Source organism: Salvelinus alpinus, chromosome 4 (assembly GCF_045679555.1).
Source record: "Salvelinus alpinus chromosome 4, SLU_Salpinus.1, whole genome shotgun sequence".
Lineage (NCBI taxonomy): Eukaryota > Metazoa > Chordata > Actinopteri > Salmoniformes > Salmonidae > Salvelinus > Salvelinus alpinus.
The window spans coordinates 24,215,074-24,233,677 of record NC_092089.1 but is presented as its reverse complement, the minus strand read 5'-3'; the positions used below and the strand labels follow the sequence as shown (position 1 = coordinate 24,233,677).

Here is an 18,604-nt window from a genome sequence, read left to right as displayed (position 1 = left end):
CAGTCTTGGCCAGGCCACGATTCTCCAATACTGCTGACTGACTATGGATCAACACAACCAATCAGCTGGATGTTATTTACCTGTACACAACCAACCACTTAGCCTGTCTGTCCTCACAGCCAGCTCCATCATAACCCTGTGAGTACAGAGAGAATTTAGAGATGTTTCCACTGATAGTCTGTCGCAATACACTCCCACAGGGAACATGGCTGCCTCAGAGCCCTAGATATCAGGTTAGAAACCCCATTATGTCTAAAATAATGGGCTCCAGCTCCACACATACATACAGTGCCTTCAGAATGTATTCATACCCCTTGACTTATTCAACATTTTGTTGTGTCGCAGCCTGAATTCAAAATGGATTCAATCGATTTCTTCTCACCCATCTACACACAATACCCTATTCACACCCTTGAGTCAATACATACTAGAATCAACTTTGGCAGTGATTACAGCTGTGAGTCTTCCTGGGTAATTCTCTAAGAGCTTTGCACACCTGGATTGTACAATATTTACACATTACATTATTGTTTTTAACATTCTTCAAGCTCTGTCAAGTTGATTGTTGATCATCGCTGGACCAGGCTGGTCACAAGAAAGAGCCTTCGATTTGGGACATGTGAAAAGGTACTGAGGATGTGGATATATGCCTTTGTTGGAGCTACATAAATAAATAAATAATAACACAATGGCACAACGAACTCACGAGGCTCTGAGCCAGAGCACACTGCTTAGACCCATGCGCCACGGCAGTTCACAATTCTCTTGCAAGCAGGGAGAGTACTCAATGATACTGAATGAAAACAGCACATTTACCCTTTGAGTTGTTTCTGTTTTAACCCTGTAAACACACAAAATTAACGCTGTAACCACGCGGAATTAACTCTGTAAACACGCAGAATGAATGGGTAAAAAATGTACGTTCCTCCAATTACGGCAATTCCGAAGTGAAACTATGAGAACAGGCTGCGCTAGTCAGCCATGTTGAGGTCTTGCCATAGATTTTCAAGCCAATTTAAGTCAAAACTGTAAGTCTGGTGAGAAATGAAATAGCTATCAAACTGGAAGAGATTTTCATTCCTTCATTCCTTTGCAGAGATGTTTACTGCAACAAATAGTTATCTGATATTTTAGATAATTTTATAATAGATCATTTTCTCCAGTACATGTTGTTCAAACAATGAAATATTGATGAAGAATCAGAGAGAAATGCTGATTGCAGGAGATGAAGAGAGCCCATTCATGCCTTTACCTTCAGCCATGGGCCCCCTCCAGGAAGCTAACAGTCACATAGCTGTATGTACTGTATAGGGAACAACATGTGGAATAGCTGTATGTATTGTATAGGGAACAACATGTATAGGGAACAACATGTGGAATACAATCTGGCTGCACTCATCTAGAGCAAGTCTAGGTGCAGTTTGTCCTTTTTCTATAAATACTACACGCACTCAACCAGCGCTTCACACGTAGCACTATTCACTTTAAATGACAGAATCTTTACTGCCAGGGCAAAATCCCCCGGTACATACCAGCGTAGTATGATGATATCCTGGAAATATCTGCAAGGGAAACAGAGAGAGAGAGAAGTATGTTAGGATGGCATTGAATGGCATTACTCAGGGTATTTACATGAGCTGACTGTGATCCTTGAAAGCTACGCACCACTGGAGGCTAGCCAGTAGCACCTGTGCAGATACAGCCCCCTAGAGGTCATCTGTTCAGCACAGCCCAGAGGCTGTTAGACTGCACTGCCAAAGGCACTGGGGTCTTGGCCTGCTTGCACAGAACGTTTGCTGTTTCAGGTGATGTAACGGTGACTGTCATCATTATACATTGATGGTACTGGACATTTCTTAAAGGCTAGCATGATGGTAGCAGGCTGGTGACTGTCAGGAATTGATTTGGAGAGATGGTGGTGAAAGTGGTAGAAAGGTAGAAACTAGGAGGATTAATCCTGGATGGAACGCACCCAATCTTGACACAGGGAGGAGGATGTGCTTCTGATGACTTTACAATTGATTAGCCCTAATTTAATAAGCATTCAGCAGTCTAGGCTATTTTCTCCACAAACCGTGTTTTGGATTCAGCACAGTGCTCCCTGTCTGCCTGCCTGCAGTCAGTCACCACCTAACCTTGTCCTCCAGTGGAGATCACGCCTACGTCCCAAATGACAACATATTCCCTACATAGTGCACTACTTCTCACCAGAGCCCAATGGGCCCAAGTCAAAAGTAGAGCACTAAAAAGGGGAAGTCAGTTAAGAACAAATTCTTATTTACAATGACAGCCTATCAGGGAACAGTGGGTTAACTGCCTTGTTCAGGGGAAGAACAACAGATTTTTACCTTGTCAGCTCGGGGATTCAATCCAGCAACCTTTCATAGCTTGTTCTCAATCTTATTTTTAAATAGGAAGCCAATCGGCTTTCAGCAGTTTTATTTCCTTGTTTTGTCATGGCTCTATCTGGTCCCACTGTAGCAGACGTATGGTTAGCTTATACACTAACATCCCACACACTGGAGGCTTGCAGGCGCTGCAACATTTCCTCAAGCAGACAGACTCTACCCTTGTTCCATCCAATAATTGCAGTTCCATCCAATAATTCCTTGTTCCATCCAATGATGAAAATCTCTCCAAAACCAAGAGAGGTTCTTTTAGGTGGTTGTAGAATGTAATAGCTCCTTTCTGGATTTTAATAATTAGCGGGTATCGGCCTAATTCTGCTTTGCATGCATTATTTGGTGTTTTACGTTGTACACAGAGGATATTTTTGCAGAATTCTATATGCAGAGTCTCAATTTGGTGTTTGTCCCATTTGGTAAATTCTTGGTTGATGAGCGGACCCCAGACCTCACAACCATAAAGGGCAATGGGTTCTATAACTGATTCAAGTATTTTTAGCCAGATCCTAATTGGTATGTCGAATGTTATGTTCCTTTTGATGGCATAGAAGGCCCTTCTTGCCTTGTCTCTCAGATCGTTCACAGCTTTGTGGAAGTTCCCTGTGGCGCTGATGTTCAGGCCGAGGGATGTATAGTTGTGTGTGTGCTCTAGGGCAGGTATTCCCAAACCCCAGGGGTCCTCGCAATGCCGTCGCGGGTACGCCAAATAAAAATGTGATTCACATTTATTTATTTTTTATTCACATTCTATTATTTTTCTTTCTTCACATTTTCAAACAGTACATTTATATTTTCCAACGGGGCTATACATTTGGGTGAGTTTTTTTCCTCGCCTGAGTAACCTGGTTTCACTGCCATGACAGGGAGACATAGTGGAGTGGTAACGCACGTGCAAGCAGTTGCTCCCGACGCCACTTGGGTACACTGCAGCATCCACCGAGAGGCTCTTGTTGCCAAGGGAATGCCTGACAGCTTGAAAGACGTTTTTGGACACTACAGTGAAAATGGTTAACTTTGTTAAAGAAAGGCCCCTGAACTTATTTTCTGCACTTTGCAATGATATGGGCAGCGACCATGTAACGCTTTTACAACATACAAAAGTGAGCTGGTTATCATGGGGCAAAGTATTGGTCACATTTTTTTAAATTGAGAGACGAGCTTAAAGTTTTCTTTACTGACTATAATTTTCACTTGTCTGACCGTTTGCATGATGAGTTTCTCACACGACTGGCCTATCTGGGTGATGTTTTTCTTGTCTGAATGATCTGAATCTAGGATTACAGGGACTCTCCGCAACTATATTCAATGTGTGAGACAACATTGAGGCTATGATTAAGAAGTTGGAGCTCTTCTCTGTCTGCATTAATGAGGACAACACAGAAGTCTTTCCATCATTGTATGATTTTTTCTGTGCAAATTAACTCAAGCTTACGGACAATGTCAAATGTGATATAGCGAAGCACCTGAGTGAATTGGGTGTGCAATTACGCAGGTACTTTCCTGAAACGGATGACACAAAAAACTGGATTCGTTATCCTTTTCATGCCCTGCCTCTAGTCCACTTACCGATATCTGAACAAGAGAGCCTCATTGAAATTGCAACAAGCGGTTCTGTGAAAATTTTATTTAATCAAAAGCCACTGCCAGATTTCTGGATTGGGCTGCCCTCAGAGTATCCTGAGTATTCAAATCGCACTGTTAAGACATTGATGCCCTTTGCAACCACGTACCTACAGTACGTGAGAGTACTTTCACTAGCATGAAAGCTAAATACAGGCACAGACTGTGTGTGGAATATGATTTAATACAAACTCTCTCCAATACAACCCAACATTGCAGAGGTATGTGCATCCTTTCAAGCACACCTTTCTCATTAACCTGTGGTGAGTTATTCACAATTTTCGATGAACAAATAAGGTTTTATATCTAAGATGGTTAAATAAAGAGCAAAATGATTGATGATTATTATTATTATTATATTCTTATTTGTGCCCTGGTCCTATAAGAGCTCTTTGTCACTTCCCACGAGCCGGGTTGTGACAAAAACTCACACTCATTCTTATGTTTAATAAATGTATTGTATAGTGTGTGTGTGTGGCAGGCTTACAATGGTGGCAAAAAACAAAATTTGAGAGTGTGCTGACCCTGGTGCTAGAGGGGGTACGCAGCTGGAGGTTGAATGTTTGAAGGGGTACGGGACTATAAAAAGTTTGGGAACCACTGCTATAGGGCAACGGTGTCTAGATGGAATTTGTATTTGTGGTCCTGGGAACTGGACCTTTTTCTCTCTCATCACCCCTCAAGCTGCCTGCAAGATGGTGTTAAAGTGAATGGTGTAGAGGAGGGAACGAACGGGTCAGACTCCAAGCACAGCACCCTAGTGTGTGTGTGTGTGTGTGTGTGTGTGTGTGTGTGTAAGACAAATACAGCCTTTTAAAAGGAGGGAGTCAACTGTCATTACTGACTACAACACATTGACATACTGCAGCAGACCTGGCTGACTGACTACAACACTCCTCCTGATTCCCCTAGAGCAGACTGGATTGACATACTGGAGCAGACCTGGCTGACTGACTACAACACTCCTCCTGATTCCCCTAGAGCAGACTGGATTGACATACTGGAGCAGACCTGGCTGACTGACTACAACACTCCTCCTGATTCCCCTAGAGCAGACTGGATTGACATACTGGAGCAGGCCTGGCTGACTGACTACAACACTCCTCCTGATTCCCCGAGAGCAGACTGGATTGACATACTGGAGCAGACCTGGCTGACTGACCACAACACTCCTCCTGAGTCCCCTAGAGCAGACTGGATTGACATACTGCAGCAGACCTAGTTGTTTGATTGATCTGGTTGATTGTTTAGTGGTGATGTGTACTGGACTTACTGAGACAGCAGCTTGCAAAACGGATTACTGTATGTGTGGCTGTGTGTATGTGGATAGGCCTATAGGACTTTACATGGCCTACGTCTGACTCAGCACAATGCTAGGGTTCTGTCACACCATTCATTTACTCACCTAGACAACACTGATCCTGCCAAGGAGAGGCACAGGGGAGGAGATGGTCACCAATCACAATCTGACTCAAACTGTACAGTACTGCTGAATTCCCAATTCCCCTAGCCTGTACTATTCAAATGGTATTACTGACAAGAGAGCACTAATAGTAACACTCCCTAGGTCTCAACACAATCAGGCTACATTGCACAGTATATGAAACATCCCTAGCCAACACAAAAAACCTGACAGGACGATTGGCACCATCCCACTGGGCAAAAACTGGTTGAATCAACGTTGTTTCCATGTCATTTCAACGAAAAACTTAAATTTGATGATGTTGAACGTGGAAAACTGAATGGATTTGCAAAAAGTCATCAACGTAAGGGAATTTAGTCTTTTATTTACCTAACTGTTAAGTCCAACGACAGGGTGACTTTTTTGGTTGATTTCACGTTGATTTCACATTAGTTCACAACTCAACCTAATGTAAATGAAAACAAGGTAAATCGTTCTAGAGTGGTAATCATTTAACAGCTGCTCTAGCAGAGTAATCCTATTGGCCTGGGACCAGTTTTTTTTTAAAGTGATCTATCTGTATGTCGGCTATCGGATAGGACTCAATTAATAGATTTGTCCGCTCTATTCATTACATTTCTATGCATTTAATCCTATCCGATAAGCGAAATCCAGATAGATATTTATTTTTTGAACTGGGCCCTGAAGATTAGCTGTATAAACTACAGTGATGTGAAAAATACACTCAATCTCCTCCAGCCTCAGACTGTCAGACATGACTACAGTAAGAGATCTAGATCCTGTCAAGCAGAACATCACTTCAGCATTCCCTGAACAGAATGGTCATGACTACAGATCTAGATTAGAGGTCGACCGATTAATCGAAATGGCCGATTAATTAGGGCCGATTTCAAGTTTTCATAACATTCGGAAATCGGTACTTTTGGACACCAATTTGGCAAAAAAAAAAAAAATGTACACCTTTATTTAACTAGGCAAGTCAGTTAAGAACACATTCTTATTTTCAATGATGGCCTAAGAACAGTGGGTTAACTGCCTTGTTCAGGGGCAGAACGACCTTGTCAGCTCGGGGATTCAATCTTGCAAACTTATGGTTAACTAGTCCAACGCTCTAACCAACTGCCTTACATTGCACTCCAAGAGGAGCCTGCCTGTTACGCGAATGCAGTAAGAAGCCAAGGTAAGTTGCTAGCTAGCATTAAACTTATCTTATAAAAACAATCAATCAATCAATCAATCATAATCATTAGTTAACTACACATGGTTGATGATATTACAAGTTTATCTAGCGTGTCCTGCGTTGCATATAATCGTTGCGGTGCGCATTTGCGAAAAAGGACTGTCGTTGCTCCAACATGTACCTAACCATAAACATGAATGCCTTTCTTAAAATCAATACACAAGTATATATTTTTAAACCTGCATATTTAGTTAATATTGCCTGCTAACATGAATTTCTTTTCACTAGGGAAATTGTGTCACTTCTCTTGCAACAGAATCTGGGTATATGCAGCAGTTTGGGCCGCCTGGCTCGTTGCGAACTGTGTGAAGACTATTTCTTCCTAACAAAGACAGCCAACTTCGCCAAACGGGGGATGATTTAACAAAAGCGCATTTGCGAAAAAAGCACAATCGTTGCACGAATGTACCTAACCATAAACATCAATGCCTTTCTTAAAACCAATACACGGAAGTATATATTTTTTAAACCTGCATATTTAGCTAAAAGAAATCCAGGTTAGCAGGCAATATTAACCAGGTGAAATTGTGTCACTTCTCTTGCGTTCATTGCACGCAGAGTCAGGGTATATGCAACAGTTTGGGCCGCCTGGCTCGTTGCAAACTAATTTGCCAGAATTTTACGTAATTATGACATAACATTGAAGGTTGTGCAATGTAACAGGAATATTTTGACTTATGGATGCCACCCGTTAGATAAAATACGGAACGGTTCCGTATTTCACTGAAAGAATAAACGTTTTGTTTTCGAAATGATAGTTTCTGGATTCGACCATATTAATGACCAAAGGCTCGTATTTCTGTGTGTTATTATGTTATAATTAAGTCTATGATTTGATATTTGATAGAGCAGTCTGACTGAGCGATGGTAGGCAGCAGCAGGCTCGTACGCATTCATTCAAACAGCACTTTCGTGCGTTTTGCCAGCAGCTCTTCGCAATGCTTCAAGCATTGAGCTGTTTATGACTTCAAGCCAATCAACTCCCGAGATTAGGCTGGTGTAACCGATGTGAAATGGCTAGCTAGTTAGCGGGGTGCGCGCTAATAGCGTTTCAATCGGTGACATCACTCGCTCTGAGACTTGGAGTAGTTGTTCCCCTTGCTCTGCAAGGGCCGCGGCTTTTGTGGAGCGATGGGTAACGATGCTTCGAGGGTGGCTGTTGTCGATGTGTTCCTGGTTCGAGCCCAGGTAGGAGAGGGACGGAAGCTATACTGTTACACTGGCAATACTAAAGTGCCTATAAGAACATCCAATAGTCAAAGGTATATGAAATACAAATGGTATAGAGAGAAATAGTCCTATAATTCCTATAATAACTACAACCTAAAACTTCTTACCTGGGAATATTGAAGACTCATGTTAAAAGGAACCACCAGCTTTCATATGTTCTCATGTTCTGAGCAAGGAACTTAAACGTTAGCTTTTTTACATGGCACATATTGCACTTTCACTTTCTTCTCCAACACTGTTTTTGCATTATTTAAACCAAATTGAACATGTTTCACTATTTATTTGAGGCTAAATTGATTTTATTGATGTATTATATTAAGTTAAAATAAGTGTTCATTCAGTATTGTTGTAATTGTCATTACAAATAAATAAATAAATAAATATATAAAAAATATTTTTAAAAAAACGGCCGATTAATCGGTATCGGCTTTTTTTCGGTCCGCCAATAATCGGTATTGGCGTTGAAAAATAATAATCGGTCGACCTCTAATCTAGATCCTATCAAGCAGAACATCACTTCAGCATCCTCTGAACAGAATGGTCACATAGAAATGTATAGCTTAGAACAGACATGATTATCAGTCAGGTAGAATTGGCAATCATGTTAGTTATATTCAATACATTTCTATCTACCAGTTTTAGAAATATTTTAGTCTCACTGAATAACACACACTAGCTGTTTGCATTCTATAAATTAACAGGAAATTAAAAATAACAAATTCAAGGAGAGAGATGACAGCAGCCACCTTGATGATCAGTTCAACCTCAGGTTATTTTTCTAGGAGAAAATAAAAAAATGCCATTGAGTCAGTGTTGTTGCAATTTACATAATTTATGTTGCTCATCACATAATCAAATTTGTCTCTGGCAACATATCAGTTTAGGATGTGTTTGCTATAACAAGCCATCTGCAATGCAGGCCCAATCGCAATACTGTATGTATTTCTGTGATGGATTATGGTAGCTAGTTCTAGTTCCCACAGAGATCATGGACCGCTGGGCAAAAACTGGTTGAATCAACATTGTTTCCACATCATTCCAACCCAGTAATTCAAGGTGATGTTGAATCAATGTGGAAAACTGATTGAATTTGAAGTCATCAACATAAGGCAATTTATTCTTTTTTCACCCAAATTTGAACCAATGAATCCAATGGCATGGGGACATTTTCTGTTGATTTCACACGTTAGTTGACAACTCAACCAAATCTGTTCCCAGTGGGTGTGTGCTGCTGTTCAACAAAAATAACTTGGTGGCGGTATGCAACACATACTAAAAGGAGTAAGAAAGCATTGTAACAAAAGGTGTGGGCTCAGAGGAATTGAGTTGGGTCATTTGGTCTTCACATCCCAGTAGTGACTTGATAAGAGCTGGGTGTGACAGTATGCTGTGGTCTCAGCGCTGAATTCCTGGGAGGCCAGAGCTTCCTCATTTGTCAAATTGTGTAAAAGCTCCAGACTTCGGTTAACCCATTGGTATCATCTCATTTTTGAAAGCTGTTTCGAGAGACCATCTCAAACAAAAGACCAACTCACATCAAGAGAGAGAGATGTTCACTATTCAAGCCTAAAGTGTGTTGTAGACTTGTGAGAGCTGCACCATAAATCACTGAGGGTTAGAGCCTATTTGAGTACCTCTATTTGCAATACACACTCTTAGAAAAAAAAAGGTGCTATCTAGAACCTAAAAGGGTTCTTCGGATGTCGCCGTAGGATAACCATTTGAAGAACCCTTTTTGGTTCCAGGTAGAACCCTTTTGGGTTTCATGTAGAACCCTTTCAACAGAGGGCTCTACATGGAGCAGCCAAAGATCCCTTTTGGAACCCTTTATTCTAAGACTGCAGTTTAGTGAAAGTCATTCCCACAAGCACTTTCCCATTGGACTAATACGTCTAAGGCCATTCCCTGTAGTTCTTTAACTACGGACCGCCCTTCTTCTTGAGAAGAACACTATTGACGGATGGTTCTATATTCTTAGTAAAGACTAACTGACAGAGTATAAAAAGGTTTTGCTTCCAGATCTTGCCTTGCTTGTATTGTTTTACACTTGACAGCCTTGTTGTCTCAATACACACATTCACTTATACATAACTGTTTTGAATAAATCACTGTTGATGGGCTTTCCAGGCATTTCTTTCCCCCCAGAAGACACAAATCAACTCCCCATCCACTCGGCATTGAATCGCTGCTGGCTGATTTACACAGCAGATCTCCAAACCTATGTTAAAACAACAACATTTGACAAGGTATTCGATAGCAAGGTATTCGATAGCAAGGTATTCGATAGCGCTAGCCTTTGCTCAGAGTGTACCCTGCCAAGGTTAATATTGAAAAAGGGATCCATAATGAATAGTGCCTGTCATTGATCTGGGTTCTGCCTGATACGTGCTGTTTAAAAAGCCTTCTGGAAAGTCAGGTAGAGTACAGTAGGTATCCCGAGTGGCGCAGCGGTCTAAGGCACTGCATCTCAGAGCGAGAGGTGTCACTACAGACCCTGGTTTGATTCCAGGCTGTATCACATCCGGCCGTGATTGGGAGTCCCATAGGGCGGTGCACAATTGGCCCAGGTTAGGGTTTGGCCGGGGTAGGCCGTCATTGTGAATAAGAATTTGGTGTTAACTGACTTGCCTAGTTAAATTAAGGTTAAATAATCAAATTAAAAAGGAATGTATGTTCATGTTTATCAAGCTCAGTAGGCCTCTTTTCCCCACTGAGGGCCTATCTTCACAATACAGTGAGACAGAGAAATAACTACAAACATATGGCAAATGTGTACATTTGGGTTTTTACACAATAACATGACAAGTCAGGTTAATGCAAATTCCATCGATGAATCCACATAGATAAGTTGAGCATTTGAAGACCTGAGGTTCCTGAGGCAAACTGAGACTGCAAGGTTAGCCTGATCCTTCATCTACATATTATCAATCTGGATCTGTAATTACATACAATGGCAGTGATCATCTCAAATCTAATTGAACGGAAGGCTTGTCTATGCCTGAGATTGGAATTTGTTCAAAACATTGTGACGCAATACATAACAGCTGGATCGCCCTCTGGAGGGGCTGTGTCGACATCAAAAGGTACATTTTCTACACAACAAAATCTCGGCTTACATTTGTCGACAATCTCTGCCTTCATTGATTTGACTACTGATTTGCCTTCATTGATTTGACTACTGATTTGACTACAGCTGATTTGACTACAGTTGATTGGACTACAGTTGATTTGACTATTGTTGTCAGGACATGGGAGGTGAAAGAAACCCAGGTCTTTGACTGTGTGGTTTCATTCACATGGTTTTGCCTACTCCACCAGGACCACATCTATAGGGTTAGTTAGTGTATGGCACATATTGCACTGTGTGTACCCGTATCATCAGGGGCAGAAGCATAGACATCTATTCTCATACCCACATTATAACTGCTGATATTTCTGCTTATTACAAGCCATTAGATGTGACGAGATGACTCATATCAGAAGACTAGCCCTGAAGCAGCACATTCTCTGAGGTACACCTCGGTGTCCTGGAATTTATCAGGTAACATTGACAAACAAGGTAGGCTATGGGTTCTTCTGAGGGTTGAACACTCAGTACAACATTCTGTACGGTTCTCCTGCTCTCTATACTCCTGTATGATTCCTCTACAAAAGAATCCCTGATGTCACTAATAACATGATGTTCATGCTACAAACAACGTTTACCTGTCTGTGACGTTTCACATGCAACTGCATGCACGGCCATGACATGAGAAACTTCCTGCCCTTATCTCAGGCACACTGACTCACTCTTCTTGAGACAGACACACGTTCAGTTCTCAGCCAAACAAGCCTACCACTACTTCTCAAAAACTGTCAGTTGTATTATGGATATAAATATAGCACACGTACCTCCATTTCCGCAGCCCAGGATATTCCAGAACTGCATATTTGTAGGCTATTTACATGTAAGAGTATTTCCAACTGGTGCAAATCACTTCTGTCAGTGCTACTGAGCTGATAACCTGACACCCTCTTACCAACACACCTGGCCCCTCCTCCTACTGGCTTCCAAACTCCTCCCTTTACACACTAGCTTTAACTTGTTACAGCAGCAGGCATGGCGGCAACAATGATACTGATCGTGGAAACAAACAAAACAATAGATGATTCAGGCATGCAGATAAAATAATGCTGCTTGCCTGCAAACATATGCAGTCAACAAATCAATGCAACTCATTGTAAAAAAAAACAATAATCATTACAGTTTATGAGCAGTCTCAACTGTTTGCACTGTAGCAGTAACTGAAGAAAGCTCAATATCTGTGAACCTCTTAACACAATTATGGATATTATACATGTTTTGTTACATCGTAATATAGTTGTTGCCTTGTAATTGCCTATGGAGTTTAGCAGTTTTTTGTTATTAGACACGTGGAATAAGGAACAGTCTATCTTCGACTTGTGTAATTACATCAGCGTGTCAAATACAGAGGATACTAGGGTCTCCGCTAATCTTCCCCTATTCCCCTGCAAGTAGCGTTATACCTTACTCAGGTCATTTAAACAACTGCATGCATAATGGCTGGGGCTGAGCCGGCTACAGAACTATATCATGCAATGGCATACAATGTAGCGAGCTCACCAAACAACCATGAGAGTAGTTACAATTTGTAACATTGTAACAATATTGTAATCACTTTTTTGTTTTAAACTAGCAACATTGTATAATTTCCCTAATGTTGCCACTCGAAATGTAGCCACTCGCTGCACACTATTTGAATAAGACGTTCTGTGTTCGCTGAACCTTGCACCTTGGCGTGGGAGATTCGGACACTGCACCACTGTTTGCAGAAACATGCATATTCATGTGCATAAAGGATATAGTCCCCTTTTCGCCATCAAATGAAACCGTATTTTCTCCACCAAAAACGCAAATAAAAGTAGGCTAACTGAAAGCTCCGACTCTCACTGCAACCCATTGTCAATGACTGGGGTCTTACTATGCTAACTGGCTAATGTTAAAGTTATTTAATATCCTCCACATCATTCAAAAATGTATAAGGCCACGTTATACTCACGTATATCTTTACTATCGAAGATCCACCTCAACTATTTCCGTTAACCGGTCTCCTATCCTGCAAATATGTGTTACAATCCCGTATTAACCGTATAGCTGTGTGTGGTTCCCTCTCCGTTTCGGTTTCTCCACAACACGGTGCTCTAGCGCCCTACTCTCCGTAACCACTGACACAGCAGCACTGCATCCTTAGTTCCAATATGGCTGACGTGTAGTGACCATGTAGTGACCATACCCAGTAGAAACGGCCGGAGAGTTCAGTGGACTCACTGACCATCTCAGCTGGCAAAACGCAAATTCATAACTTGTTCTACTTGGAAATAGCTTTTCACATGACAATTACATCAATGAGAATGGCAGTACCTCACAAAACCTTATTTTCTTATACTAATGTGACTAATACACTTCTCATAAATGTTTCATAAAATGTCAACATTGATATAACAAATAGCTAAATACATTAGAAATAATATTATTTTGCAATGCAAAAAAATGCTTTGACAACTGAGTTCTCTGTGGTTAAATAGACTCACATTTACATGTCATTCACACCCACCCACAGACACAGCAAGAGAACTCTGTGTTTCCATTGTCTAACAGACACATCCCAAAACATTCCTTTCATTAGCTTCCCTGCATAATACTACAACACACAGCAAGCCAGGCCCATAGCAGAGACCCAGTCGGCATACTAAATGGCATCCTATTCCCTAAATAGTGCAGTAATTTTGCCCATAGCCTTACGGCCCTGGTCAAAAGTAGTGCACTTTATAGGGAATAGGGTACCATTTGGGACGTAACCAAAGGGTGCATAATTGTTATATATATGAAAGAAAGGCTGACTTGCATGAATGAGCATAGGAATAAAAAAAAATAACTGTACAATCATTTTATTATTGTATGTGACAGCTAAGACAAGGGTGAGGCAGAAATATGAATCTGAAAGAAGACATTTAGTGTATCCAGAATATTGTTAGTGAAATAAATCAAAACGTTGTGAAAGTCAGAGAAATGCTATTACATTATCATCATCCAGTATATACAGGCAGACCCCAACTTAAAGAGAACAGAGGATGACAGGGTTCTTCATGATCATCCCTGAGCCTCACTGGCCACGTCCCTAATGGCACCCTATTCTCTATAGGGCCCTGGTCAAAAGTAGTGTACTATAAAGGGAATAGCAGGGTCCTCACCAGGATTTTTGAACAAGGTAGTTTCTGCTGTTTAGGAAACTCCTGTCATTGTTGTGCCAAACATTTTATTCACTTAAAAGAGTTGGCAAAACCACACAAACAGATACTGGACAGATACTGGAGCAGGCTACTCATCCTCTACTCAACCTTCCAAATGGCGATTTTGCCATCCTGGCAGGCGGAGCCGCTGAGTACATAGCGGCCCTCTGCAGAGCACAGTGCTTGGACACTGTCTGTGTGGGCAATCAGCTCTTTCTCTACACTGTGGCTCTCTGTGTCCACTATGTAGATCTTCCCACTCACCCTGCATTGGTCAGGGCTCGGCCCGCTGCAGCCAACCCAGATCTGGACGAGGGAGGGGGAGGAGACAAACAATGCTTGTTGAGGATTTGCAGTTGTACTGTGACATTTACTACCGAAATAGAAATCAGCGTTCGCTCTGGACACTCTGATCGTTACTATGAGAAAGAAGATAAAATAATGATGGGAGGGTGGAATGTATGGTATCATTTCTAAGTACTGTACTATTTTAACTGCTACTTTACAAGCTTTTGTAGAAATTGCAACACCTGAGAAAGACTGTTGTTGACAGAATCCTATGAATGTGTTTTGTATGTGTTAATAGTAACGTGTTAAAGAGGTTATTATGTTGGTACCCTTCCAATAAAGTGTTACCAGCAAAACATGCAAAGAACAGCAGGTGGGAACATCCAACTGAGACCATTATTTTCTCACCTGATTCTTAACCTTGATCATACAGTTGACCCCTGTACAGTTCTGCAGCTGCACCCTCAGGAAAGGCTTGGTCAGGTCTTTACAGTGCCAGAGACAGAGCTCGTCAGAATCAGAACAGCTCGTCCACAACTGGCCCCTCTGAAAGAAACACACAGTGGACTGGTTTAGCCATCAGCTCATGACACCCATTACAAACAAACTGACTGTTGGAAGGCTGCAAAAATACATAGTGTCTGGCTTGATTATTGAGGCCACTTGGAGACCACGGTGAAGGCCTAGCATGAGATAAAGATCTTGGTTCAGTGAAATCTCCAAGGTGAAAGCCTAGCATGAGATAAAGATCTTGGTTCAGTGAAATCTCTAAGATGAAGGGAACATGGGCCTACTACCTCTACGAAGAGGATGAGGCTGCTGAACTCAGTGGGCATGCTCCGTAGATCCTCAGGAAGTGTCATCTTACGATGTGGGGTTCCGTCCTTCCTCAGTTCAATGATGCCGTCTCTGGCACCTAGTCAACATTACAATAGATGGGAACAAAACAAACAAAAGTTTATGTCCAGATGCTTGCTGTTGTTAGCATGTTATCTTGTGGTCAGTTGACACACTTTGTTAATTGATCATTGGCAGGGTATACAATACATAGGAGTATATAAAGAATATAATAATAATATAGAGTTAGAGTACAACTATGACTGAGTGAGTTTACTTACAGCACCACAGTGTTCCATTGAAGAGCTGAATGGACATAAGCCAATCACAGGCCAGTTGAAACTGCTTTTTCACTTTTAGCGTTGAGAGGTCCCACAGAATGACTGTTCCATCGGCACTACAGGAGTATGTCTGGCTGGGAGGGAGGAGAGGACAGTTGGATTAAAACAAGCACCATGTAGAAGCCTGATTGTGGTCTAACTACTGATGATTCACTGAGGGCAAAGTAAATTGTAGTTTAAGTACACTGCTGCCATCTGCTGGTTGGAAATAGACATCAGAATACTGAACACTCCATGTTCTAAGAGCCTTGCAAAATGATACTGGGGTGAGGACAGTTAGAACTACTTTCTGCAATAGGTGCATTGGTCATTTGAACAGGCAGTTCTAACACATGATCCTTCCTTCAACATAGAATCCTGAGCATCACACATGGGTTAACAGTTTGTGAGGGTGAAGTGACTGTAGCATGAAAGAGTGCCCTACAGTATATAGGGAATAGGGTGCCCTGTGGGACACAGACATACAGAACTATATGTGTAACATTTTACCTCATCTTGTCACTCTCCTCCAGGGCAAAGTCCATAACCTCATGCCTGTGCTCTGTCAGCTGCTTATTGCAGGACATGCTGCGAGTGTCAATTATGTAAATGATGGAATCCTGGGAGCCAATCCATACTTGATCCTGGTCCAATCTCAGCATGCAGTTCTGTGCACATAATAAAGCCACGTATTCAGCACATACATTGTGTCCCAAATGGCACATATTCCCTATATAGTGCACTACTTTCGACCAAGGCCCATAGGACTCTCGTCAAAAGAAGTGCACTATATAGGGAATAGGGTGCTATTTTGGACGCATACATATCCAGGTTTAATCCACTGTCATGTGAATGGTAGGCACTCCTGTTCATGCCTCATGAGACCACAGAAAGGAGGAAACACTATCAACAGAAGAAAGAGACAGAGAGAGAGAGAGAGAGAGAGAGAGAGAGAGAGAAAACAAGTGAAACAGAACTAGAGGGGGGAGAAAGAGAGAGAGAGGTAGAGAAAGAGAGAGATGAGAGGGAGAGAGAGAACAAGTGAAACAGAGAGCTAGAGAGGGAGAGAAAGAGATCACTGTGTACTTAATTCAATATAACAATTTCTTTTCAAAGGATATCTGTAAGCAATTTCACGGAAACAAAGGACATGTTCCAATATCCACACTAGCATATAACCCTTAGAATGCATGGCCAAATCCAATGCTTCTCTCTAAGTGTTCTGCTACACTAATGTGGATATTGGAACAGAGCCTAGTAGGAAGGCTCAAGCGATAGTCCAGGGAGAGCGCAGGGGAAATGGTACGTGTCTGCTTGCAGACATCATACCAGTTGGGAGGATCCCACTTGAACACAGTTCTGCTGCATGGACCAGCTGGCTGCGTCAAACACAACCACCTTCCCACCACTGAGGGCACACCACAGCTTGGGGTTCCCATCACCGTCTGCCTCCGAGTAACTCAACTGGCCTGGATAAACAGAGAGAGAGACTGTAGTCAGTCACAGCAATTCAGCTGCGAATGTCTACATCAAAATCAAATACACTAAAACTTAAAATGTACAATCCATGGGTCAGCCAGTCAATGGATACTCCCACAGGCATATAGATTATATGTATACGGTATACACTGTAGCTCTGCATTACAACATAGAATATGTTGGGGTTTTTCAGTGCCTTTGAGATCATACTATTATTTTTTTGGCAACTTTTACTTCACTACAGAAAGAAAATAATGTACTTTTTACTCCATACATTTTTCCCTGGACACCCAAAAGTACTCGTTACATTTTGACAGGAAAATGGTCCAATTCAAGCACTTATCAAGAGAACATCCCTGGTCATCCCTACTGCCTCTGATCTGGTGGACTCACTAAACACAAATGCTTCATTTGTAAATTATGTCTTGGAGTGTTGGAGTGTGCCCCTGGCTATCCGTCAATAAAAATAAAACAATAAAAATTAGGCCGTTTGGTTTACTATAAGGAATTTGAAATGATTTATACTTTTACTTTTGATACTTAAGTATTTTTAAAACCAAATACTTCTAGACTTTTTCTAAAGTAGTATTTTACTGGGTGACTTTTACTTTTGTCATTTTGTATTAAGGTATCTTTACATTTACTCTAGTATGACACTAATACTTTTTACACAACATGATGTGGCTGGGGGTTATAGCATTTCTTTCACATGACCCATCAATTTAGACAAGTGTGTCTGGGTAAGAGTCATCTAATATTTATTAAATATTTTTATCTGGACACTTTGTTTACCTGGAATGTTTCCTTATTGTAGGCTACTACCACTTTTAGTCTTAATCTTTACTACAGTACTCAGTGTTGATCACATGACCTCACATGTGAATCCTTAAAGAGATGGGTGGGGCTGGCTTAAGAGTGTGTGAATAATGCTGAATGGGTGTAGACAAAGGAGTGTTCTCCAGTAGGTACCAAAACATTCAATGTCCTTTTTCTCAAAAGTGAGTTTACAAGTTTATCAACTTTCAAAGCAGAATTACTTTCCCATTGTTCCTCAAAAATGCAGTGTATGATATGCCATTTTGTAGCTCTGAGCCTCTACGTTTAACCAATGTAAAAAAAAGATATATATATTAAAATGTTGAGCCGGTCAGTGATATATTAAGTTTTGTTGACTCACACTGTACAGTACAACAAGTTCATAAGTTACCACACCTGACAAGTGTGAAGAAATGACACAAACTTTGACAATACATGGCACATGTACTCATCTACATGAACAGCTGAGAGTAGACAAACAATTAGGCCTGTCTGGGTGCTTTCCACTAGTGTGTATTTGCAGCCAACTATTACGGCTTCAAAGCTCCTCTGGTTTCCACTCAGATGTGCCTTACAGGACATGCGCCTGGCAGGACATGTTGGGACATGCGCCTGGCAGGACATGTTGGGACATGCGCCTGGCAGGACATGTTGG

General features: G+C 41.5%; 2 protein-coding genes across 3 annotated transcripts in view; both read right to left on the bottom strand.

The window, feature by feature from the left end:
- The window catches only part of LOC139573090 (focal adhesion kinase 1-like), a 152,995-nt gene extending 139,806 nt beyond the window's left edge, over window positions 1–13,189 (bottom strand). Inside the window, exons 1-2 of one of the 2 annotated variants that reach the window (XM_071396148.1) lie at window positions 12,979–13,189; window positions 1,533–1,562 (exon numbers count right to left, since the gene is read on the bottom strand). Coding sequence is in view for 1 of the 2 variants with exons in the window: in XM_071396144.1 (XP_071252245.1) it covers window positions 1,533–1,562; window positions 11,810–11,846 (67 nt within the window). In the remaining variant the exon portion in view is untranslated. Of the gene's footprint in view, window positions 1–1,532; window positions 1,563–11,809; window positions 11,938–12,978 lie in introns of those variants that run through there. The other variant, XM_071396144.1, reaches the window with a different exon arrangement.
- Window positions 13,190–13,851: 662 nt separating this feature from the next.
- Window positions 13,852–17,144, bottom strand: LOC139573101 (DENN domain-containing protein 3-like). The gene is made up of 6 exons (XM_071396185.1): window positions 16,984–17,144; window positions 16,165–16,322; window positions 15,616–15,749; window positions 15,295–15,413; window positions 14,906–15,043; window positions 13,852–14,515 (listed from the first exon to the last, which is right to left on the bottom strand). The coding sequence occupies exons 1-6, from the start codon at window positions 17,020–17,022 to the stop codon at window positions 14,309–14,311; spliced, it is 795 nt and encodes a 264-aa protein (XP_071252286.1). The 5' UTR covers window positions 17,023–17,144; the 3' UTR covers window positions 13,852–14,308.
- Between the last annotated feature and the right edge of the window lie 1,460 nt (window positions 17,145–18,604).

Excerpts from the sequence above, each read along its gene's own strand:
- LOC139573101 (XM_071396185.1), bottom strand. The coding sequence starts at position 17,022 with ATGCAGCAGAACTGTGTTCAAGTGGGATCCTCCCAACTG. Across the intron at positions 16,323-16,983 it reads AAGTGGGATCCTCCCAACTG|AACTGCATGCTGAGATTGGA; the intron begins GTATGATGTCTG and ends TTATGTGCACAG. Across the intron at positions 15,750-16,164 it reads GAGGAGAGTGACAAGATGAG|CCAGACATACTCCTGTAGTG; the intron begins GTAAAATGTTAC and ends CCTCCCTCCCAG.